The following is a 26920-nucleotide window of genomic DNA, read 5'->3' on the forward strand; positions in this document are numbered from 1 at the left end:
CTGATTTCAACTGGCTGACAAAACTGACCATTTTTGTATTTACACATTAACATTAATAATAACTGTGCTTCCTGCTGAAACCCCTGTTGGTGTGTTTTTAAAGAAACTTGCGGTTGACTATCGTAACCTGGTTCTTTTAGAATCTTTTAAAATAATGAGCTTTGGTTAAGTGCTGATAGTCCAGTTCATATTATTTACATTTTTTATTTTATAGAGACCTTATGCAAAACCAGAACAGATTTTTATTAATTAAAGTCTTAATTACCTCTGTTTGAAAGCATCTGTCATCAGATCCACAATAGTTGTTTATTTGCTGATATAACCATGACTTACCGGTGCATCCATTTATACAAATTTTACATTTATAATACAGTACTTTTAGAGATCAAGATGTATCATCATTGATCATAGTTACAGTATGATTTCTCAATTCAGCTAGGCTCTTCTACAATTTCCCCATCACTTTGGTCAGAAATCTTGGTGTAACCTTTGATTAACAGCTGACCTTCAAAGACCACATTGCAAAGACTGCTCGATCTTGCAGGTTTGCATTGCACAACATCAGAAGAATCCACGATTAGTTAAAACAAATCTTTGAAAAACATTAACAAAGAATGAAGCATATTTGAAGAGCCTGTTAAATTTGTGCGACTGAGTTAATTATTTTTTTTTCATTGTATTTTTCTTATTTTGTAATGGCATATTTTTGAAAGTTTCTGAGAAAGTTACGTTCAGTTTTATAAAGTAACGTTAATTTTTTTTTTTTTAAATCTGAAAATCACTTTCCAGAACATTCTCGTTCACCATTCCTGGCCGGTGGAATGATCTTCCAACGCCTATACGAAATGCTGAATCCCTAACAATTTTTAAGCGACAGCTGAAAACGTATCTCTTTTCGAAACTACTTGGTTTCATCGTAAAAAAAAATTTAAATAAAATGTTTTATTTATTCTTTCTTTTTCTAGCTTGTACTTATTTGAACAATGTCTAAAACCTGGTATTGTAAGCACTTTTTTGCCTCTTGAAGAAGAATCGCTTTATGTATCCCCCAATTGTAAGTCGCTTTGGATAAAAGTGACTGCAAAATGACTAAATGTGAATGTAAATATACCCTAGTTGTCTGCAGCACAGACTAAGTAGTCTATTTTCTCATTCTACAATACTGTAAATGATCAAAATATTTATTTACCAAAATATTTGTCATAAATCACTGTTTCAGTTTACTTGTTTTTTTCATGTAATAAATTATTTGGTATTAATTAAGCTTTTCTGAAAATATGGTACATCGTCTTTTGATTTAATGATTTTATTTTTTAACTGAATTTGCATTATTTGTTGAATTAATCGTAAATTATAATTGTTGCACCACTTTCCATTTTCAAGAACCAATTTAACACTGATTTCTATATATTATAATAGATATAATATGATAATTTCAATTAATCTGTTAAATGATTGCTGATTTATCTACACATGAAAAAGGCCTGCATAAATATTGTGCAAAATCTCTGTTAAATTATGATACTGTTGTCTTTATATATGTATTTATATGATATTGTCTTAAAATAATTTTTTGATTGTAGATACAGATTTGTATTGATTTAAATGTTATTAGCGCAATAACCCATAATACCACGTTTGTCAAGTAGCCCAGCCTCTGTAACAAAGTTAAAGATGGTCAGACACAAAGGACATTACAGTATTGGATCATAAATATAAACCAATGTTCCTCCTGAAGTACCATGTAAAACTGTTAAAAATATATTACAAAAAAGGGTAAAAAGAAATTGCATCTCATTTAATAGACACTGTTACATAAATCCCTGCTGTCCATAGATTGGCTCTGCTTAACCTTCTGACTTTGCCTTAATAAGGTGACCACTAAATGTGATGTAGGTGTCAAAGTCATCACTAAACACAGCATTCTCTCTTTCGCCCTTATAGAGCCGAATCCACACCTGGTCATCCCTCTCCAGCTCCAGCATTAGGCTCTGGCTCTGCATGATGGAGCGATCGCTGGGCTGAGCGTACAAGATGGCCATCTCCTTTTCATTCTTCATCACGTGCAGGTATGTTTCCTTTTGGTTCCAAGTGTGCGCATTCAGGCTGAAGAAATAGATGCCGGGAACATAGCAAAAGAACTTGCCCGTGAACATGTTGAAGTGGCCATACAAGTTGACAAACTCTGAGTCAAAGATCATGGTCTGGTAGTAATCATTGCTGTGTAGTGCCTTCTTCCGGCCCACAGAGAAGGCAGCGTAGTAGGATTTACAGGGTTCTCCGGGAGCACCAATGCTGCCCTTGTTTCCTTTCATGCCATAGGGCCCTCGGGGTCCGGTTTGCCCAGACTTGCCTGTTTTCCCATAAAGTCCTTGCTCACCAGTGTCTCCCTTCTCCCCTGTAAGGGAAGAAATGCAATAGCAAATGGTGAAAAGTTCGATTTGGTTCAAAGTTTTTACTGTGATCATTAAAAAGGACGTTGAATTCTTAATCTCTGATTTATCATGACTTGCTTCCTGAAACCTCAAGTTCTGGTCAAGCTTTGGAGTGTGTTTAATTAAACATCAAATTATTATAATAAAAAAAAGATGATTCTCAAATGGTCTTGTTTGTGTGAAGTAAAGATTGGAGTGTTGTATAGAATATGGCACTAATCTCACAGCCATTTTTCTTCTGTTGTTTGTGACAGTTTGGCCCATAAAGTCACTTTCTGTGGTGGTTTGTCCTTTTTTCTGCCCACAGAAGCAGCCTGACCTATATTATTCACAGACAGTGAGATATTTAGCTAAGACTAACAATGACCCAAACAACTGTATACAGTCAAAGTGAGTCAACACATTAAGTCGTTCTGTAAATGTAAACTTTTGTACCACAGTTACCCTTAAATGGAAGAAATTTACCATGTGAGTTGCATATTTTCAAAGCCTGAAAGAGTTTGAATTAGATTTTGATATATTTTGTACCTTTTAGGATGGTGATGTTTATCTTTGGTACAATATTGTACTGCGGGTATGGACTGGCATACTGTGGGGCCTCCTCTGCAGGGTCACAACACCGCCTGCACTCAGTTCCACTAGATTCACAAGAGGATATATTAGACAGACAGATAGATAGATAGACAGACAGACAGACAGACAGGCCAGGGAAAGTACCTGCCATCTCTGTAGTATTCTGGGGATCTCTGCTTTTCTCTGGGCTCATATGTGTCTTGGTCTGCATCCCGGGATTGTGCTACGTACGGCTCAGCCCATTTGGCAAACACCACCATCAGAAGTACCAGGCTCAACACCAGCATCTGAGATGAAAATGTGAAATCTGGCATAATAATAAAATGGTGATAATAATAAAAAATGATCAGTAGTGTATATATCTAGATTTCGATAACAATAAAATGTATTATAATAGATTGATATGAATAAAGAATGAACCTGTTCATTTCCTGTTAAATGAACAGGAAAACCAACACTTTAACATCAAGGGAACAAAAAAAAAAATTACTTATAAGTGTATTACAGAAATAGTATGCAGGCACTTAATTTTAAATTACTGTGAGTGTCAAAGGTCACATAAATAAATCTGTAGGCCTGTTGGATGGTAAGGGTCATTATTCTTTTTAACAACATTTTCTGTGAACTGAAATTCTCTGTGTTGTAAAAAAACATGAAAACATGACCTGAAATGGCCTTTTTACCTTCACATAACACCACGGCTCAGCCCATTTGGAAATGGGTTTGCTAACCATAATGATCAATCATTATCAGAAAGTATAACATTTAATGAAGCAAGACTTGAGCCAAAAATTCACTTCAACTAAATAAAAAAGTATTTTAAGGCCAGTTCTGCCTCCGTCCTTCCTTACACTGTTAGTGTGGGTAGTTTTTCCAGTAACAAGATAAGTAGCAGTATAGAGTTAATGTTTGATGTTGTTTTTCACATACAGTTCTTTTTTTCATATGTAGCGCACTGATGATAAGTGATTTAAATTCATTTAAAGGTTTCATTCAGCTAGTTCCTTTAAATCTTTGAAGGGGCATTTTTATTTTTATTGTCATATTGAAATATTTAGCTAAATACTGCTGTTCATAACTATGTTTTTGAGTCAGTTAAATAAGGTAGGGTTGTTGCTGGTTTCATTTGTTACATTTGATGTATCTCTTCAACAATCACAATTACATACAGGCAAATTAGTTTGTCTTTATCAAATGTATGTGCTGGGGGGAAAAAAATCCAACAAAGTTGAAAAAGAGCCCACATATTTTGTGAGGTAGCTGCAGCTAAATGCTCGGCTATCCAAAATACTTAACAACCCATACAAGCACCAGTCAAGGCAGACATGTGTTCCAAAAGCTTAATGTGGCAAGAGTCAAAACACATCTACTTATAACAGATTACAAATACTGTGACAGTTAGTCCATAAGGAATGTAATTATGATCATAAACAGCTATCCCTATACCATGGCCTGAGTAGTTGTCTTTTTTCCACCATGAAGATTTCATGTGTATATACTGTAGACTCAATTTCTTAGTGTGGAATAATTATGGTAAGATCAACAATAAACAAAATAAATAATGATTGTTTTATGGGATAGAAGCACCTTGATATGTGTACAAAACATACAATTTAACAGAGAAATACCAACTTTAGATTACAGGCTGTCATCATATTAGTTTTGTAGTGTCCAGCTGTGCAGTGTAGCAGCACTACAGGACATTTTGACATGCACAAAATAATTGCACAGTAGGTCATATAGTAGCATATAAAAATGCTTGTGGTTTCATGGTCTGTGATCTTTGATATTGTTTAATAATGTTTTGCAGAGTGTTTGGTCGATGTAAATAGCATGGGGTTTTAATCATGAGGATGAGGAATGACGTGCTTCATCTAACTATTTAATAAACTCACTCAGATTTAGCCTCTGTTCTGTGTGTATCTATGTAATGTAAGAAGAGGTCAGATCACTCACTGCAGTCTGAAGTTCAAAGCAGTTTTAGGGCAGCGCTTTGAGGTTATGCACTTCTAATCCTCCATAAGCTCATGATGTGTTCACCTGGGTATCATCTGACCATCCTTTTTTCTTTTCTTTTTTTATTGTGGCATATGCTGTTTGCAACCCAGTGTGAATGCTATTATGGACTAGACATTATATCAAAATATCCCCCCTAAGGTTAATTGGATTCTTTTATCTTTTATCCTATTTCTTCACATTTCTTTTTCATAAACTGGTTCCTGTATTTTGGGCTTCAAATAATTGGTAGTCAATCCGTTCAAAAGGACTGCTTTATATTATTTCCCTTTTTATCCCTATTTTCATGCTCAGCCATGTTTACAGTCCCACGTCTGATATCGTGGCATGAGAATCCCTCTCCTTCCTGCGGATGTTGGGGTCTTTAGGTCATGTTTACGTGTTCAGCACATCACTGAGTTCTTCTTTAGTTCAGCCCAAGTCTTCTTGGCTCAATAAACATCTACTCTGACCTTTTTAAATGCATTACATATGCAGAGAGTGTTTTTTCTCCATTCTACAGGGAACACCATGCTCCAAATCATAAGCATCCAACTGCTACTTTTCAGTCCCTGAACCCTCTGTAGGGCTGAAACTATGAACGGCAAGCCAAGAGTCAAATGCATAAACATTTGACTGCTTTCTTTAGTCATACTTTACCATAATTGGATTTGGCCGTTGCCTTGTTGTACCAAGAATGAATTATCTCAGTCACATGAAATCAAAGTTGGCCCTATTTACTTTATAAATGTACATTGCTGGTAGTATTTTGAATGTTTAATTGAAGCATTTTACTTGACTCCTCAAACTTTAATCAAAATGTAATAACTTGCATTTTACAGTTTGGAAAAACAGGGTGTTTAGAGCAAAAAGATTCAAATTCCGTTTGGTGCCACTAGTGGTCCAGAAATTACACCCTTCCCCTTTTTAAATAATCATGATAATAATCTACTACTTGGTAAACATCATGAAAGGAAATAATGTATGTTTTTCCATCTTCCCACATTCCTAAACCGCAAACAGCCACTGAAAGTTAAAAAAGCCATTGTGTTATCATGACAGATCATAATAACTATTTACTTATCTACACTATGCTTTTTGTCATCCCTACACAATTCCACAGACATGCAGTGGCGTGTCTGATCTATGAGATGTGGCTTTGGGGGATTTTCTCAGTGGAAAACAACTGTGTGGTCTCGGGTCAATGACCCTGCTGAATCCAGCTTCAATAAAAGTCGGCCAGTTCTTTGTCCTTTTACTTTGTTGGTTCTGGATCATATTTAAGGTGAAGCCCACCAGGTGCACTGTAACGCTTTTCTAAATTCTCCAGTCTGAAGTCAGCAGCTGAAGATAAACACTGGGGTAAATAAGAGCTCTTTGGCTACAGAAATGAGGTACTGTCTACATTTGTGTGTTTGGGTGCGTGACCATGCGTACCCCAGTGACCTACTTTCAACCACATACTGAATACTCTGTGCTTCTGTCACTAGTCATGCACAGCTGAAGCCCCCTTAGGCCAGGTTCAATCTATGTACCCTTTCCTCCAGTACATTGCTGCTGTTCTCACATTCATAGTCTTCCCAATTCTTTGCATCTGTTTTGTAATATAAATTCTTCAGAGGAAGTTGAATGAACCTGAGGGAATGAAAGTGAACTTGATATGGTGTATTAACAAAGTAAACATATCTTATTAAAGCAACAATCTTCTTTGCCTTCTGAACTTACAATTAGTTCCTCAAGTTAATTCATATTCTAGTGTAATCAGAAAGGACAAGCACTTGAAACACAGCTGGTCTCAGGAAATTTGAGTGTAAAAGAGTAAACAATTTTTTTGAGAGAGAGAGAGAGAGATCGAGAGAGAGAGAAATATCAAGCTCATATTAACCTTGTGGAAATACTCCAGCAGTCTCCCCGGTCCCATTGTGTTATTTTCCCCCCTTTTTAAATGCAGACGACTACTGGGAGTGAACTTCAACAATGTTGTTGTTTTGCAAACAAAGTATTGAATAACATCACATACCTGTACCAACAAGTCATACCCCTTGTATTATATGGGAAGGGGATGTACAAAGACTAGATCCTACCTTTTGATTGTTCGGTCTTTGGGCATTTAGCTAGGTGATGTTTGAAAGAAGAAGATGATGAAGGAGTGTTCAGGATTTGAATTTTCAAAGTAAAGTGAAAAATCATGGTTTCAATGTCTTATTGCCTTGACTTTATAAGCACAATCTTTGGCTGCTATCCAACACAATAAACATATACCATCAAATACCAAGCTGAATGTAATTAACTGTATTTGGAATGGAACACTAATTTGCCACTTACTAAATACCTAATATACATTGTATAATGCATACTATTTTAATAAAATAGTATTTGAAACCGTATGCATTATGCAACAACAAAATTTCTGACCAGTAGTATGATACATTACCACATGACTACACATTATACATACTGTATACTGCTGAAACTGTAAGAGTATTATGTTAGTGTGCTTTCTGAACTCAAGCTTAGGAGTCTTTGTGGGATGTTTCTCATGTGTCTGCAAAGAAAAGTTTTCCCAAACAAATCACGCACAGAATCCTTCACTACATAGTAATTTCTAGAAAGCTTAACATTGTTTAGAAATGTCATTAATTTCCTTTTAAACTAGCAATAGACACCAGTGGGTTTGGTGCTGACATCAAAGCTCAAACAGTATGTGCGGTCACTTTGAAGTCTGTGTGGCATAACACTGAGGCCAGATTCACCCTTGACCCATAAAAGGAACCTTGTCTGAACTTAAACATCCTTCATGGTTTAGTTGAACTGAGGAAAAAACATTCATCTTCAACTTACCTTTTGCAATCTGTTTTACTTCCACAACGTGACGTATTTGAAAGTGGAAAAAAAAATAGATATTGTGGGATTTTTATGAACTGGTCACTGACTGGAGTGAACTATTCCCTGATAAACCACTGCTCGCTGCCATTAATATTTTAGGAGGGGCCGTATAATCTAAATTATGCAAGAAAAATCTGTTACACAACTTCTGTTATGAAGTTTAGAATATCTGGTGTGGTTAAAAGCAATCTGGTGAAGCACTGCTCTTAATCGTGTCATATTTCAACTCTGTCCCACTTGCAGGAGATGAGGCAATGTGAACTTGGCTTTGTGATGGCATGCCTCAAGAATTCCTGTCCTAGATTCAGTTCCTGCACCCTGTGGCAGTGCTACTCTTTCTATAGATAATTTAAAAAAAAGTTTTCTTTTGTCTCAATGAAATCTACCAGGATCCTACATTAAATAAATTACTTTGCAATATTAAAACCACATGAACATCAGAGTGTTGTTTCATTTCATAACATTTTACCCTGCTGTGTCTTTTTGCCTTGCACCTGCTATTAAAATGTATTGTTGACTTTACAATCTTGACAATGCTGCCTAACCTCAAAATAAAACAACTATATGCCTAAACATTTCGGTGAGTGAGCAACCAACAACAGATAAAGTGAAATAATTTGATAAGTCAGACCAAAAAAATAAAAAATGTGAAAAACATATTCTCCAAAAAACTAGGATTCAGTTTCCTTGGCATCTTCAAAAGTTTTCACATCACTGCACTTGCCATTATGTGTAACCATGTAATTTGTTTTTCAAAGATAAGCTTCTTCTATTTACAAAAAAGTAAATGGCATTCAATACTAGTGTAAATTTCTAACTTAAAACATCCTGATGTGTCCCCTACCTTTATCTTGGCAGGTCCAAACATGAGGGTCCACAGAAGCTCTGCTGGGCTGCAGTGAGGATGCTTGCGTTGACTGGGCCGTCTCTCTGAGAGTGTTATAGCCTGTCAGCGTTTTTAAGGCATCTCCCTCCTGCACTCCCAAACTCAGCATGCCATGAGGAGCCAGGGGGAAAAAATGCAGGAAAGGAGGAGCATGGATGCATCTAAGAGGGTGGGGTGAAATGAAACCAACAAAAAGGACAAAGTGAAAAGAAAATAAACCTTCTACAAAATGGGCCAGAGTGGACCAAGTGGATAGAGGAAAGTGGACAAGACTGTGGAAAGAATAAAAAGAAGAGAGAAAAGAGCAGTGAAGTAAGGCATTGTGTTCAACCTTGTCCCCAGACCTTTCAGACAAATGTTAAGTTGCTGCTGACAGTTCCAGTAGCATTTTAATAACACAATCATTTCAGATAAGATTCTAGAATGCCTGTATCACCATTTAAAGTTGAACTATAAGTGGTTATACACTGTAGGTCAGTATTTACTACATACTGTATAAATAAGTTTTTAAAAAAATGTGAATGCAGTGATTACATCATTATAGGATAATTTGGCTAAATTTTGGACTAAAGAAATGGCCTTTTGTGGCTAAAGAGAGGCGTTGGCTTTATCACATGGAAAAGAGCATTGTTTCAAGGCATTCAGTTATACAGGAAAGGAAAACACAAAATCATCAGTCATAATCTGACCATTTTATTTGTTAAAACCATTTTTATTTATTTTTTAAGTTTTGCAGAAACATGTAGGTACAATTTAAATCTGTCTAAACATATTTGTGTAATTTTAAGTATTTAAGTCCCAACATTTGGACCTTTAGAAAAGTTTTTCAACATTAAGGGACACATTTGTCAGCATTAGTATTTGTCTAACTTTTAACTAGTTGTGTATCATTTTTAATGTTGGTTCAGTGCTATTTATCAACTACCATTATACTGAGCAACTTTCAGTCAAGAAAAAAAAATGATGCTTTGAAAAAATGATCTGATTATTCACACGTTGTTGGTAATCAGATCCAGACTCTTGCTTTCCATGTTTATGATCTCTGCAAAGTGCTTTTTTGCCCATTCACCTGATTCATCATGACATGTTACTAAGAAAAGACCTGATGTTTATGTTCATGAACATACTAATGGGTACAATGGTAAACATGACTGAGGAAATAGCTGACTTCCAAATTGTATATGACGCAGTCTGTGCAAATGGGGTCTGTAAGTGCATGAGCACATAAGACTTTGAATTTAAAGGTCATAATTTGGAGGATTTTTCTTAGCACTGTGAATCTAGATATTGTCCTTCATGTATTTTCATATTTAAACATCACACCGAGAAATATCAAGCTTGCAAAAAAGTAAAAAATAAAATAAAATAAAAAAGGCACAATACTGACTGACCCGTGTTGCCGACAATTTTTCCCCCTGCTTCGTTTGTTTTCTGCTATTCACATCAAAGACCACTAGATGTCCTCATTAACAAATAAATCGTATTGCAAACAAAAACATTTCTGACCATGATCATTTAATAATGATCTGTAGAGTTGCTATGTTAGATTATTAGATTGTTTTTACTTATTTTTTCTGGTCACTACATAATAACCATACACCCATTTACACACATAATGTGTGAAACAGTGATAATAAAGAAAAAATATGGCTTTTATTACACTGGAAGTGTGATAAATTTATATATATGTATATATATATATATATATATATATATATATATATATATATATATATATATATATATATATAGTGTTAATATTTTTATATAATAATGTTTAATTTTCTTTGCTTTAGCTTTTATATCATGACGTAACTATTTGTAATTTATTTTAGGCAAGTAAACAGGAGAGGTCACATTAATTTAAAGTATATAAATATATACATACTATATATTTATATATTATTTCCTGCACGGGTCTCTGAGTTACTCCGAGATGAGCATTGAAGAACACGTGCAAGACTCTTACGCAATCTGCAGGAAAATATTACAGCCATGTGACTGTGTCCTGATTGGATCCTGTGTGACCAAGCGAAAGAGCGTCCACCAATCAGCGAGCGTGTGGGCGTGACCAGGACCATGTGAACACATGACAGGGTACAAGATGTTACTGTTCCACTACCGTCCCACTGCCTTAATTATTAGGAAGTACTTGTCTCACAGCGGCTCCCTCGGTCAGTGGACAGTCAGCTGGGCAGCCATAAGAGCAAAACAAATGGAGCTCGTCTTACAGAGATGACGCATTGTCTTAAGATTTTAAGCCTAGTGTTTTTCCAAAGCATTTACGATCTGAAACTGTAGGTCTGTTGTTGGACCGAAGTATGCGAAGCTAAATGTCAGTTTTCTATATTATTTTAATATATTACATTTCTTGTTATCATTTCTATTTATAGTTATGTTACTAGTATTTAGTTTTCTTATTATTTAACATCAGTAGTCGAATAGTATCTATAACTTTTGTCAAATTTTAAATGTACGTTGAAAAATTGGAATACACACTAATAAATGGAAACTACTGTCTATCCAGTTAATACTGTATGCCAAATGCATAAATGTGAATGTGACAGAATAAATACTTGTTAGTTCATCTGGCTAATGCACATCACTGAATAAGATCTATCTAGGACGAACAAAAAGATGTCCATAATAAATTAATTTGTGTTCGAGACAGTTAATGAGACTGACCTAAAGAAACCCATCCAGCGTTTCTCCCACGTGACTGTGGCGAGCGAGGCGTTGCCAAGGGTAGGTGACGTCACGGCGCTACGTTCGCGTTCACCACGGGAGATACGAGGCCTGTGACTAGATTCTGCGACGGAGGTCCGCTCTTAAAATCCACCTCCATCTTCTTTATTCTCTGGGAAAATGGTGACCAAACCAACAAGAGCATAATCTACAGACTCTACGCTTTCGCCTGAGCACAATATTGTGACATTTCGGACTTTTATACATTAGATAAGGGATGGTGAAAAGTGAACTCCGTCGGAAGAATCCGAATTCTCCTCAGGGAATCGGGGGGGTTGGGGTCGCGTAAAGATAAATAGGATCGTAGCAGTTAAATAACGCGTTTAAAATATTAGCGTAAAGCCATATTTAAAGGCCGACAGAATCTGGTTTAATAGAAATTAGCTGAAATACAATCGAGTGACTCGTTCGAGAGAAACCAGTAAACACAGCGATGGAGCTACGAGTTGGAAACAGATACAGACTGGGTAGAAAAATTGGAAGTGGATCATTTGGAGACATTTATCTGGGTAAGTATAAACTTAAACACACGTCTAAACTCTTGCCATAAAGCTGTCAATAATATAACACGATTAACAAGCGGTTGTGTTTCATATATCTGTCAACCGTAACTGTCAGTGGCGTTTTGTCCTAAGATTGACTCGTTATAGTCTGCTTTATGAGGTCCGTTTCTCAGTCCTTTGGGCATTTATATATATAAAAAAAACATGTTTTATAACCATGACAACAACGTATGTCTGACCACAAGTGGTTTATTGATGTTGCAGAGTATATAAACTTTACGTCCCGTTTCGAATAAGCTCATATAAGTTAGTGGGTTAAAAACACTCCAGGATCTCATCAAGACCATTAAAATATGTGCTTTTGATATTAGACACCGATGTCAATGACTTCGAATATAATACACTACTTGCTTTAAATTGAGGATTAATTTCACTGAACCTGTGAATGTAAGCTTCCTAACAGGTCATCTCTTGTGTATAACTGAATGAATCGTACCTGTTCATACAGGTTTAACTGAATGAGAACCACCCAAAAGGCCAAGCCTGACAGGTTGAATCAGCCTTTGACGGACATCCAACCAAGCCTGGCTAATGCTTTTGCAGTCTATTAAAAGTCAGATCATACTATTAGGGCTCATTATTCATGCAGTCTCATTTTCCCGATCACAGGGTCATGGTGCATTTTGGGGAAACAATTTTGATTAATGATGCTGTCGTGAAGCAACACAGTCAGAAACCAGAGGAACCCTTTATTTTCTTGCTAGATGGCTTCATGTTTGAGAGCATCAGTTTCACACCAGGATGTTGTTGATCATTTGAGTATCTAAGGTGGACATTTAGATATTGCATTGATGACTATCTAGATAGCTGTTGTGTTGCAATACAGAGCACCAAAGTAGGTCATTGTTTTTCTTTTACACTCTTAACAGGCATAGCAAGTTTATAACAGGCTTTTTAATTAGTTTGGAGTCTACTGTTACTACTATTAGTACTCTTAACCACCTTAGCATTTCATTTTCGCCTCAAGCCTGTGATTAAATATACTTGTGTAGAGTAAGAGGTATCGTTCATCTCTTATTCAAGAGACATTAAAGGACATTTTGCTGCTGCTGGCCTTAATTCTTCTTGCTGTGTTCTCCTCATTAATAGGGTTCCTCTCACATGGATTGAAACTTGACGACAAAATGTTTAACTTGATCAAAGCTCCTCCAAACACCAGGCTCAAATGCAATCAGCTTAGTTTTATTTTGATAGAGAAGCACTTTTTGCAAGGGGACTTTGTTGATCATGGTTTTAAAGTGTGGGGAGACCTTTATCCTGAAGCTTTCTGGCTGAGATGGGATTGTTTCAGTCTGTCTGTGTGTGAGAAAAGGGTTGGTGGGTGTGGTGAGATTGTAAACTCCTTCTGCACAGTTGTTTCATAACTGCACCCACTCTTTGGTACGTCAATTAGGCTAAATTGATTAATGCCTAAATTAAATACTGAAAGATCTACAGGACATGAATTTGTCTGAATTGCATTCAAATCATCTGCCATGTCATTGGCATTAGAGGCTCAGAAAATCAAACCCAACCTGATTGGACTAGTTATATTGTGTTACACTGCTTACTGGCCGTACAAATCATCCGACAGTCAGTGTAAATGAAGCACCTCTCCCTTTTTCTCAGAATTCTGTAAATCTGTAATACATGGCATTATGGGAGACCTCAGGTGTGTGAATCACCCAGGACTGTCCCACTCTTTTACAGTTCTGGTTCCTTTCCATCAGCTTTTTTGTAACCCCAGAGTGTTTGGATTAATGGTGGAATAATGTTTGTAGGTTTGGACTGGAGGTGACACTTGTTAACTTCCTTTCATTTTTCAAAGCCAAAAATGGAGATCTCATTTAGCTATCAGGCCGCAGTTTGCATTGAACACCTTATCAGCAGTTTAACATCCTTTTCATGTGATTTTCACGTTTGTCCCCAATATGGGCCCCATAAAGAGTAAGCTGTTGGAATTATTATTATTATTTAATTTTTTTCTGATGAGCTCTCGCATAACCATGTTGTTGACGTTATTCACATTCATTGGCTTAGATGGGCTTGGACCTGATCCCCATTTGAATGTCTTTCTTGTTTGATCAAAATGTAATCTTGTGGTACTGACTAGAGCCCGACTAATATGGTTTTTTTAGGGGCCGATACCGATATAAGGGAGCAAAAATAGAGCAATATCAATATATCGGCTGATATTTTTTATGTGTGGGCTTGGTGAGCAGAAGAGACTTCTTAAACATTACAAATCTTAACGTTACCATATTCAAAAACTTTTGACTGGTAGAGTAATCTCTCTTAAAATACTTCACTGCGTTGTGATAATCAAAACAGTCCTGAGAGAGATTAAGCTTTGATCTCTGCAAACCAAACTATCACTTTAATCAAATATTTAATAATAATGTTAAATACCATAAAGCTGCTTGATTTAAGGTATTGCATAAAATACTATAGACTAGTGCTGGGCGGTAAACCGGTTCATACCGAAAACCGGTGTATATTTTCGTTACGATGTTAATTTTGAATATACCGCCATACTGGTGTTTTTAATTACTCCGCGTTCGGAACGAACGTTATGCTGCACTGCGGCACCGCGAGACACTGTTTCAGACGGATCCTTTACAATGTTGCATTTCTAAGCAGCGACTGCGGGGTGTGGTGAGGGTACACACAGCAGTGCTCTGGTGTTACGTTATAACTCATATCACACATATGTCCGTCTGCGATTGTTAACGTACGGAGTCTATTTTTGCTGTGCTGCAGGCGCTGAATTAAAGTGAAAGCGCATTGTTCGCAGGAAAAATGAACATGGATTGACATGGAAACGCAGTCACATGGGTTTTTGGCTAGTTTTAAAACAAGAAAAAGAGCACTTTTAGATAAACAAGGAAAACAATATATATGTTCACTTTTATGGAAGCAGAAAAACAAAGTTCATTAAGACCCGTGGGATTGCTTGTGATAAAGATTTAAATGCAAAATGCACAAGACTTTCTGTCTGTGGTGTTTTAATTTTAAATATTTTAACAAAAAAAGTAGGCTAATTATTGTTTAAATGTTTTGCTGCTTGCTTGAGCAGCTTATTATACAAACCTAGAAGTAAAATGCATGAATAATGCGTTTATATTTGAGTTTAAACTAGTGTCTATATAATGATTGTTACTGTTCTGTGATAAAAGACTTACGATGCTGAAAAAGTTTTTTTTTTTTTTTTTTTACATGTGAAATCAAAACAATGAACAAGTGTTGTGTTTGTGCACTAAACAGATGCGGATAAGTAGCAGACTGCAAACACGTCCTGTGTGAAAGCACAATGAGTCCGTGCTGCGGACTGCATACGCACTGCAGGCAGAATATGCATATATAATATCCATTTTATGCAAGTGCAGTCGGGCTAAAATTGTCACGAGCAATTTGCTCAAGCACCTTAGCCGCAAGCACGTCTTGGCATATCAACCAGCAGAAAATGCATTGTACACCTGATTATGCATAAAAAAAAAACGTCATAAACCGGAAAACCGGTATAATTTTGAAAAAAAATGGTATATACATTTTTGGTCAAATCGCCCAGCGCTACTATAAATGTGAATGCTTTACTGAGCTCAGCTCGTGCAAACATCAATATCGGTGTAATAAGATGCATTTTTAAATGCTGCGTTCACACTGCTGTGATTTTGTTGTTGTTGTTTATTTCGTTATTGAGAGGAAAGCGTGCGTCATATATTTTCATTTCCAAACGCCATTCGGTTTCTCTGAAGCAGTGCTGAGTGAGTGCTGTATCTCTTCTCTTGAATTGCATCGAGGAGGGCTAAATTACAGTCTGGCGCTACAGTGCCACACTGGTCAAACCGCATTATTGCAGGCTCTAAATTAGGTCAAATTAAATCAAACGAATGCTCGACAACAAAAATATTTGTCGACAATTTTTTATTGTTGATATTGTCGATAATGTCGACTACCGTATTTTCCGGACTATAAGTCGCACTTTTTTTCATAGTTTGGCTGGTCCTGCAACTTATAGTCTGGTGTGACTTATTTATCAAAATTAATTTGACATGAACCGAGAGAAATGAACCAATAAAACATTTCCGTCTCCAGCCGCGAGAGGGTGCTCTATGCTGCTCAGTGCTCCTGTAGTCTACACTGAAGACATAGAGCGCCATCTTGCGGCTGTAGACGGTAATGTTTTCTATTGGTTCTTGGTTCTAAATAAATGCGACTTATAGTCCAGTGCGACTTCTATTTTTTTCTCCCTCATCATGACGTATTTTTGGACTGATGCAACTTGTACTCGTGTGCGACTTATAGTCCGAAAAATACGGTAATCGTCTCAGCCCTAATACTGATATATCAGCGACATGCTCATATTGGCCAATAATATCGGCTAAATGATATATCGGTTGAGCTCTAGTCCACACCACAGTTATGACAATAAAGGCACAGAGAAACAATATGGTTGGAATCACTTTCAGAACAATTTTTTCCAGCTGATGAATGATTAAAACATTGACAGCCAATCAAAATCAATCCTGCTATAAGAACAGAGAGAATTTAAAGCTGCAAACGAGTGTTCACTTAGAATAAACAAGACTATATAATCTGCTGATGTGAACAATATCGTTATCATTCTGGGTGTGAATGGGCCAATAAGGTCGCTTGAATAATGACTGAATTTGCTAAAAGAAATTAATGCTTTTATTCAGCAGGGACGCATTAAATTGATAAAACTTTTGAACAGTAGTGTATGCACAAACTAAAAAGGTAAATTAATTATGATCTACAGTCATGTCAGCTTGTATCAGATTCAGGCTGTGTTCTGACCCCATTCAAAGTTTTAATGGCTCTGTTCCCTCTCTGTTTCTCTCTTTGCCCCAGGCACAGACATTTCAGTTGGAGAGGAAGTGGCCATCAAACTGGAATGTGTGAAGACAAAGCACCCACAACTCCACATCGAGAGCAAGATTTATAAGATGATGCAGGGTGGAGGTAATAAGAAAGGGTTTTGATTGATATGTAAATGAGGGGTTCAATAAATCAGTGTAATCAATGAAATGATCCATACTTGCCTTTGGTTTTCATGCTGTGTATTTAGGTGTTTTGTGTGTTGCTTTTGCAGTTGGTATTCCTACTATAAAGTGGTGTGGTGCAGAAGGAGATTATAATGTGATGGTGATGGAGTTGCTCGGCCCCAGTCTGGAGGATCTCTTCAATTTCTGCTCCAGGAAGTTCAGCCTGAAGACCGTCCTGCTGTTGGCTGATCAGATGGTATTATTCAAAATTATGTTGGCAACAAAAAAGTAGTTTTCTGCAGAAATATAACTTATTTAAAAATGTTTTTTTGTAAACCTTGCATTCATTAGATTAGCCGCATCGAGTACATCCACTCCAAGAACTTCATTCACAGAGACGTGAAGCCTGATAACTTTCTGATGGGCTTGGGAAAGAAAGGCAACCTGGTCTACATCATTGACTTTGGCCTGGCCAAGAAATACCGTGATGCTCGAACACACCAGCACATACCCTATCGCGAGAACAAGAACCTGACAGGCACTGCGCGTTATGCATCCATCAACACACATCTTGGCATTGGTAAAAACACAGATTCTTTCCAGTTAGCTTGATAATTTGACTGTGGCACGTATATTTGTGTGTGTGACCCAGATTTCTTGCCATATTCATCTAACTGCATGATAATGGTCAAACTGATCATAATGATTATTTTGCTCTATGTAATCACAGGTATTGTTTTTGCATTTAAGTAATATTAGTTGAACATCAACTCATTTGCATGGTTTAATTTACTTCCTCTTGTTTCCTGGTTTATTATATCTAGCCTATCTATCTAAATATAAATTAACACTTGCTCTATGCTATAAAACCTGGTAACACAAGAAGCTTCACTCAAAAGCTAACCCTGTGAAATTGTTCATATTAACTCCAACAATTCCAACTTAAGTTAATGTTTAGATTTTATTTTGTTCATCACTGAGATGGTTTAATGGATTTAGTTGCAGCAAACAGCACAAATGGCCATGTGAAGGTACACAGACCGGTTGTAACACTTCCATTTCAGCAGAATATCTCAGCGAGGATCACTAAACTCCTACATGTTTTCTGGTGTTATTTAAATCATTAGTATTTTTTCCTCAAAGAAAGTGCATGCATTAAGTATTACACTGGACAGAAAATGTTAATTTAAACAAAATTGAAAGCAGGTGGAGGCTTGATACTAATGTATGAATGCAAATGTCAAATGGACAAAACCTTCAGGGTATATAACAAGTGGCCAAATATCACAGATAATTTTTCTTAATTAAAAGAAGCATTACTCACGATCACATTAAATATGATAATTATCCAGCCCTAGCTCTGGCTGCACTTACTGATCATTTGACAACATTTTCAGATTGATTTTTCTTCCCTATTACTCTGCCGGCTCTGTATGACATCACTGTGAGCTCATGCTCAAGTGGATGCATGTGTATTTTTAGCATTTCCCAGAAGAGATTGATTTGTGTGCATGTGTCTGCAGCAATATGAATGCTTATTCATGAATCATGCAGTAGTAGTCATCCTTTCATGCAATTCTGTGTGTGTATCTCTACAGAGCAGTCTCGGCGGGATGACCTGGAGTCTCTTGGTTATGTACTGATGTACTTCAACTTGGGCTCGCTCCCTTGGCAGGGACTGAAAGCCGCCACCAAAAGACAGAAGTATGAGCGTATCAGTGAAAAGAAGATGTCCACCCCCATTGAAGTTCTCTGCAAGGGCTACCCATGTATGTCCAAAGGCTTGTGTAATATCTAACTATGTTAATCAGATTTTGTTTTAGAAATGATGCCTAAAAACCTGGATTGTAATACGGCTGCTTGTTTTCTGTCCCACAGCTGAATTTGCTACGTACCTCAACTTCTGCCGATCACTGAGATTTGATGACAAGCCAGACTACTCATACTTGAGGCAACTCTTCAGGAATCTGTTCCACAGACAGGGATTCTCCTATGACTATGTGTTTGATTGGAACATGCTCAAATTTGTAAGTACATGTCTGGATGGTCTTTAGAGTGTGACAAAATATAACAAGCAACGCAAGTTTCAATTGTGGTGGTTGGATTTCTGAGTTTTTAAATAGTACACTACACGGGGTTCCCACGGGTCCTTGAAATCCTTGGAAGTTTGTGAATCTGAAAAAAGAAATTTCAAGGACCTGGAAAGTTTTTGCAAATAAACATACATTGATACAGGTCCTTGAAAGTTTCTGTAAGAAATTCCATATTATTCCCCCTGGTCCACTAATGTGTTATTTCACCAACATTTCGTGGCCTATGCATACAAACTTGATTGCATTTACGCGTTATGTTAAGCGTTTCGCGCATGAGGTACTTCGTGTTGCCATGATGTTAGAGTGACCATATTTCCTCTTTTTGGATCAAAAAAAAAATCTGAATAGCCATAAATGTTGGGAATTCGGCTTTTGCTTTCTACAGTCACCAGTGTGTTTTTGTATTAGAGTGCTGCGAGGGACTGTTTTCTTAATCCCACTCCCACTGAATTTCTGACCATTATTGCCTGCTGATCAGTCAAATCTGACTCCTGCGGCTCGTGTTGAATGCAGGATTGCTAAGTCCGCTTTTTTTTTTTTCTATGGCTACTTTTAAACTGTTAACGGGTTGATTTTCCCATTGGGCTAAAGGTTGGAAATGTTGCTTAATTACATTTGACTAAAATGCTTGTATTGAAACATTTTGCATTCTGCCTGTGATTTTAAAACTGTGCTAGATGTTAAGTTTTGTGAAGGAGGGCCACTGGTAGGAAGCTTTTTAGCTGTGTTTATGATCAGTATGCATAACCGTGACTGTAAAATATGTATTTTAGGTGTGGAAATTAGATTTTCAGTTTTGATATTTGGGATATGGTCTTTGCACTACTTTAACCACCAACCAACCACACCCCAGCCTCCCACCCACACCCGCTGTCCTCTTTTTGGAAAACTAAAATATGGTCAATATGGTTCATTTATGCACAAAACTACTAGGATGGTACTTCTGTTTCACAGACACACCCAGAAATTGATGTTGAATTGCTTTGCTTGTTAAGATCATGTAAACCCATGAGGCAAGAAAAACTAAAAATAAATAAATAAATAAAATATGGTTACATGAGCCAAAACTCTTTTGGGATATACCGAATATTCTTCAGTTTTATGCAAAACAGAAATACAACAAATAGAATATCAGATCTCTGTCATATGGCCAAAAATTTATATTTTTGCATAGTTGTGTTTGACACAAAAACTGTAACAATGTTTCTTACAAGATAACACGATGTAATCTCTCTCTCCTTGAGTTTGAGGGTATTGAACCTGGAAGGTCCTTGAATTTGAGGTTAATCAAGGTGTGGGAACCCTGACTACATTATAAAACTACTTTTGTAATGCTCTGTAGGATTGGAACGGTTTACAATCATTTTAATTATCGAAAGTGAAGTTCAAATAACAAAATCATCAATATGTGCAAAATATTTTTAAAACATTAATCTTTATCTTGGTAGTATTCACATTACCGTATTTTTTGGACTATAAGTCGCACCTGAGTATAAGTCGCATCAGTCCAAAAATACGTCATGACGAGGAAAAAAACACATAAGTCGCACTGGACTATAAGTCGCATTTATTTAGAACCAAGAACCAAGAGAAAACATTACCGTTTACAGCCACGAGAGGGCGCTCTACGCTGCTCAGTGGTAGACTACAGGAGCACTGAGCAGCATCTCTGGCAGCATAGAGCGCCCTCTGGCGGCTGTTGACGGTAATGTTTTCTCTTGGTTCTTTTCTCTCGGTTCATGTCAAATTAATTTTGATAAATAAGTCGCACCTGACTATAAGTCGCAGGACCAGCCCCAAACTATGAAAAAAAGTGCGACTTGTAGTCTGGAAAATACGGTACTCACTTGATAATTTACATTGACTGCAATAGGGCTAGGCAATATAGCTCATAATGTATCACTGTATGTTTCATATCATTCTGTATCAATAATTATTGAACTTTTTTTACAACCTTTCTTAAAGAGCAATAGAAAAAAGGGGTTCAATTTAACCACTGTATTTTTCATTTACCCATTCTATTAAAACAAACAACAACTTATTTTAGTTTTAACAGTCAAACACAAAATAAAAGTAAAGCGAATATCTCCTTTTTTATATTTCATATGCAGATTAAGTGTTAAGGAAAGTTTGGCCTGTCTCCTTGAGGCCACTGGAGGGCACAATGAGCTAAATAATTAACCTCATTAAATTGTCTATTCAATGCATTGAAATGACAGATGTCTATGAAAAAAAAATAATCAAATATGGTTTTGTAAATTGCATAAACAAGTATCAACAAAAGAGCCAGATGGAGACCTAGTTGTGCGTCTCTAAAATGTGCCGGATATGGGTTCTGTGTGAATGGCTTGGTTTCCGTTTTAACCTAACCAATATCTTCTCCGCATTGAACTTCTATATTTCTGTAATATTTTGAATGAAAAATGCAGCAGCGGCGTATCTTGTTGGTTCAGCTGGAACACTTAAATTATCAATGTACTGTTGATAAATACTGATACGGTTTTATCGCCCAGCCCTAGACTGCAGTAATCCTGACTTTCATCTATTCTTAATTGCCATCTACACGTGATTTTTTTCTTTTTTTTTTAGATGACCTTTTATGATGACAAAGCTGAATTTTTCAGCAGCCGTTACTCTGAAGTGTGTAGTGTCAGTATTTAGGGTCGCCTGATCCTTCATAAATCATTCTGTAAAGCGTGTCCCCCCTTCGATACATGGACTCTTCCAGTCATCCCTGTCATCCAGCTCGAAAGACCAAAATATACTGAATCTGCTCTCTTTTGCTAGTCCAGGTTTGGGTAAGATATTGTTGTGCCCGGACAAACTGTAGCCTTCACTCAAACCCAGACTAGCAATGGACTACAGATTTAAAAGTTTTTTCATTCTAATATGCTGTTTTCCTGCTGAAGTAATTTTTCTTATCAGTGCTGGAAAAACATTTTAAGCTTAACATTTTTTTTGGTTTACTATGATGTTTTTTGTTTTGTTTTTTACTTTTCTCAAAGTTTCTTTGAATAAATGCTTGTATTTCAAATAAATGCTGTATATTTATAAGCATATTCACTGTAATTTTCGATCAATTTCTTGCATCCTTGCTGAGTAAAGTATTTTCTTTAAAACAAATCTTGCTGACCCCAAAATTATGAATGTTTGTGTACTTTATTCAGTGCGGATATATTCTTTTTGTATTTGTTAGGTATGTAAAGGGTTTTTTAGTTTTTTGTGTAATGGAATATTGGAATCAATTGTGTTGTCTCCTGTGTACTTCATGTAGCACTATTTGATTCTGTTTCTGTTGCATTTACCCTCTTTCAGGGGGCCAACCGTACCGCAGATGAGGCAGAACGTGAGAGGAGAGAGCGAGACGAGCGGATGAGGCACAGCAGGAATCCTGCAGCTCGAGGGATCCCTGCAGCCTCGGGCAGACCCCGCCCCACACAGGACGGAGCTCCTCCCACCCCCCTCACACCCACCTCTCACACAGGTAAACAGTCTTTCGCTTGCCTCTCTCACTTCCCAAGTACTTGAAACACTGTAAGGAGTCATCTCATCTCACAGCGAACACATCCTCACCGAGACCGGTCACTGGCATGGAGCGCGAGCGTAAGGTCAGCATGCGGCTTCATCGTGGCGCCCCAGTGAACGTGTCGTCCTCAGACCTGACGGGGCGACAAGATACTTCCCGCATGTCCACATCACAGGTATAAGGCAGACCCTGCTCATCCAAGCCTTCAGCAGAGCAGTAATAAGCCCTATTACAAAAGTAGCCAGTCGTTATCTGAATGATCTGTTTTGATGTTTGTTTACTGATAAAGAGATTTTACTTTGGCAGAACAAACAGTTTAGTGCCTCTGGCTTTGAATGGTTCCACTAGGAATTCTTATTTCTACACACAAAAAATGTTCACAGAAATAAATACCCGATGAAATGTTAGTACATCTTTTATTGTTTGCAGTAATTGACCTTTTGATTCTCGTGATCTCTGTTAGAGTTTCTGACTGGTGACATTTGAGCTTGAAAAGCCTTTTTCTAGGAAGCTGTTGACCTAACGTTTGTGTTTCTGGGGAAAGTCATTTCAGCAGCTTGTATTCTTTCAGTATGATGGACATTAGGCACGGTATGATTATGGGTTGGTGTGAGTAGTGTGTTGTGGGGGTGGAAGGCTGTAATGTTCTCTCTCTTCACCCCAGAATAGCATTCCCTTCGAACACCACGGCAAGTAGTTGATCGTCACATCCTTGTGTGAAGGCAGGTGCACCAGGTGAGTTTGATCAGCTTGTGTTAGATGTACACTGCTTTGATTTCTACCATCTGGGTGAAACTTGTCAATGTTCATGTACTTAAAAAAAAAATAGTGTCATATTCTTCAGAAATCTTTGTAATATGCTGATTTGTGTCTTAAGAAAAAGTTATTTTAAATGTGAAAAACGTTTTTCCAAAGTACTGTTAATTTTGTCTCACTTTTTTCATTTAGTCTTATTTCTGTCAAATTGTCATATTTAGTCAACCTTGTCTTGTTTTTGTTTAGTCAAGTTTTAGTTGACTACAGTATATGTGTACATGATAAATGGCAGATTACTGTTCAAAACAAAATGTTTATAAAAATATAATGCAAATGAAGATTAAATAGAGTGAAATGCATGCGCTTTATAACAGATTTAGAGGCTTTTTTCATATATAAACATTGGTCAGTATACAAGGATCTAATCAAATATGGTTAAAATAGTTAAGTTACTGTTTACCACATTTGTGCCAAATGTGTAGTACGCGTGTTGATCAATGTACATTTATGTTGTTCATATTAAGTGTTCCTGTGGCTCAAGTGGTAGAGCATTGTGTTAGCAGCACAAGGTTGTGGGTTCGATTCCCAGGGAACAAATGTTAGGTAAAAAAATGTTAGCCTGAATGCTCTGTAAGTCGCTTTGGATAAAAGCGTCTGCTAAATGCATACATATTTATGTGTCAGAGCGTTTTATTCAATGAAAACCTGGTCACATTTTCATCATGTATGTTTAAACCGTATAATGATTAAACTGATTAAAAAAAAAAAAAAAAAAAAAAAGAGAGAACACAGACAGGCAGAATGACACTTTCATTAAGGGAGAATATCTCACATGGAAGATAGCTAATCTTCATGCGCATGAGTATGGTTCCCAAATTGCTAAAATTAAGTAAAGCACTGGGCAGAAAATGTATCCTTTTTAACAGAGAAGAAGAAATTTGAACTCTTGATATCTGGCATCAGCAAACATGAAAGCTTGCGTAGTAGAGAAAGTGTTTCCTCTTTCAATAATAATAATAATTCTTTTTTGACTATTGCATGTTGACCTTATTGTTGTCTCTGCATTGCCTCCTTTTAGTCATAGGAAGAATATCGGGTTTGTACGATCTATCGATATATTGTTTTCATAAAGAAAATGGTATGAGGCAATGCTGTTTATATTCATATACAGTAGTTTGATACAAGCTCATCTGAAAAATAGCGGAGGACACGGATGCTCAAATACATTTGCTGTCAGATACGTTTGACACCATTTATGCATTTGAGATGTGGTGCATTTCACAGGTGTATCCTTCGTCTGTAAATGATAGAAAGTCGTGGAAAAATGTTCATTATGCTGCCAGGAGTGCATTAGCCTTCTGCATGTAATTCTCCACTAAACTTCACAGTCTTCAGTGAATAAGCGCCACCACGTGCTTGTGAGCGAAACAGACAGAGCACAATAAAATAGGGGTGCAATAATTCTGACTAAAATGTACATTTTACTAAAGTGTTTGTAGGTGAACAATAAATGTGAAATGTGTAGAATCCCGCAAACACACGCATTTGATTACTAATATTACGTTTTATATAATTTTCCTTTTAATTTTGATTCAAAATATGACCCTTCCATTTTTATGAGTTTCATCTTGCTTATATAAAAGGCATTGTTCATAAAGAACCTTTTAAAAAGACTCTTTTGGTTTGTGACAATTGTTTATTGGTTTTATCTTGTTGCTGTTTACAGATTGTCTCCATGTCCCAGAAGCCTCCACTTTGCAATATGGAGCAGGATGGGCAACATAACTACACATGGCTGATTGACAGCTCTCCACCATCAGCTAATAGATCAGGCGTCAGTCTCTTTCTTCTATTAACCAAACCAAAATGGTGTAGAACCAACCTGACCTCTTCGCTCACAGGCTTTCTCTCCTCTTCTTCTCTCTCATGTTCTGATATTTTCTCTCCCACACTCTTTAAATGTTCTCGTGGACATGAGAGCTACAGCCTGGTGCGTATTCACACCAGTTGGTTGACCAATCAGAGACTGGATCAGCCAGCCACACCATTGTCATTTCCTGCTTCCTTCCTTCACAGTTCAACTCATACACATTCTGTGCTGCACAACTTTCTCTGGTTCAGGCTCCTTGTGATTGAGGCTAATGTATCGTCTATGTGGTTTAAATGGGTCTTTTTGTTCCTGTGTATTGAATTCTCTTTTGTATTTTAACCTGGGCAGCAGACAAGTCAGTCTGATGGCCTTTTGGGTTCACTTTAAAAAAAAAAAAAATTACTCACTGTATTTATTTTTTTAATAAACATTTTAATAGCCCTCTGTTGCTGGTGAGGTTCCTTTCCCACAGTGAAGCTGGTGGTATAGAGTGGATGGACCACAAGGGGCCAAAATCCCAGCATACGTACATCGCTCATGGCAAAAAGACTCCACAGTGTGTTTTTCACTCATACATGTCCTCACAGTGGGACCCTGTGAACTTCACCTGTTTGTCTGCTATATTGATCTCTTTAACTGTACAATACTGCCTCCCTTATTATTGTGTCTTCTGTTTCTAAGCTGTGAAATAACTGTAAAATAATCGTGTAAATGTTTCCATGCCATTCTTTAGAAAGACTATGAAATGATTGCAGATGGTTTCAGTCTGAAAGTCATCACCAGTTATTTTTATCAAATCTTTCATAAAGCCACAACAATGAAGTGCCAGACTTTGGGGGTTTCATGCATTCTGAGCATGAACGTTGACTCTTGAGGATGTTGTTTTGATTCATGAATGGAGATCATGCTTAGAAATTCTATATGATGTGTCTCTTGAAAAGGTTGGTTTTACATTGCTGCAAGTTTTTGTTCTGATTGTTCAGATGGTGTTTTGGAAGTGAAAAACCATTTGTTAAAGATATCGCTGGTGTCTGCAATGGTTGAAATGATGAAAATGAATCAAAGTCTTGCTCTAATATTTAGTAATTTTTCCCATTTTATGAAATATTCCAGCACTGATGTGGCTTTTCTAATGCACCTTGAAAGCTGGCTTGTCATCTTGTTCCCCTGTCTTCTGTAAGGGGACATTGGCAACTTCCTGGGTGAAGTTTTTCATCTGATTCTCCCCCATTCTGAAGCCCATGGCTATTTTGGGCTCCATATACTTTTGTGGAAGTCATGCCAATTTGTCAGTCCTGTAAGAATTTATTACCACCGTATTTGTGTATTTTAAACAGTGTAAATAAATTAAATACTTGTATTTGCTTGTGGTTGCATCTTTTTCTTTTAAATATTAAATTTGTAAATTATTATTGGGGCAAGTTGCTTTTGTCATTTGCAAATTTGATTTTACATGAATATTGAAATTGTGTGTATATGTGCATAGACAAATGTATTTGGTTTTGGTTATCCACCAATAAGGTTTTTATTTTATTTTATTTTCTCAAAAAAGCACTGGGCTCTTTAGTTCATGCATGTATCACAGTTACTGCCATCAATACCTCGGG

At 36.9% G+C, this 26920-nt stretch overlaps 2 protein-coding genes across 2 annotated transcripts; one reads left to right on the forward strand and one right to left on the reverse strand.

Annotated features, from left to right (window-relative positions):
• Nucleotides 1-780: 780 nt before the first annotated feature.
• LOC132121092 (complement C1q tumor necrosis factor-related protein 1-like) lies at nucleotides 781-9036 on the reverse strand. The gene is made up of 4 exons (XM_059530273.1): nucleotides 8734-9036; nucleotides 3153-3295; nucleotides 2964-3073; nucleotides 781-2398 (listed from the first exon to the last, which is right to left on the reverse strand). The coding sequence occupies exons 1-4, from the start codon at nucleotides 8755-8757 to the stop codon at nucleotides 1848-1850; spliced, it is 828 nt and encodes a 275-aa protein (XP_059386256.1). The 5' UTR covers nucleotides 8758-9036; the 3' UTR covers nucleotides 781-1847.
• A 2470-nt stretch (nucleotides 9037-11506) lies between these two features.
• On the forward strand, nucleotides 11507-26673 carry LOC132121610 (casein kinase I-like). The gene is made up of 10 exons (XM_059531197.1): nucleotides 11507-12029; nucleotides 16935-17045; nucleotides 17176-17324; nucleotides 17420-17648; nucleotides 18667-18837; nucleotides 18947-19095; nucleotides 22477-22645; nucleotides 22720-22862; nucleotides 23352-23422; nucleotides 25170-26673. The coding sequence occupies exons 1-9, from the start codon at nucleotides 11954-11956 to the stop codon at nucleotides 23382-23384; spliced, it is 1230 nt and encodes a 409-aa protein (XP_059387180.1). The 5' UTR covers nucleotides 11507-11953; the 3' UTR covers nucleotides 23385-23422; nucleotides 25170-26673.
• Nucleotides 26674-26920: the final 247 nt, after the last annotated feature.

Source organism: Carassius carassius, chromosome 39, assembly GCF_963082965.1.
Source record: "Carassius carassius chromosome 39, fCarCar2.1, whole genome shotgun sequence".
NCBI lineage: Eukaryota > Metazoa > Chordata > Actinopteri > Cypriniformes > Cyprinidae > Carassius > Carassius carassius.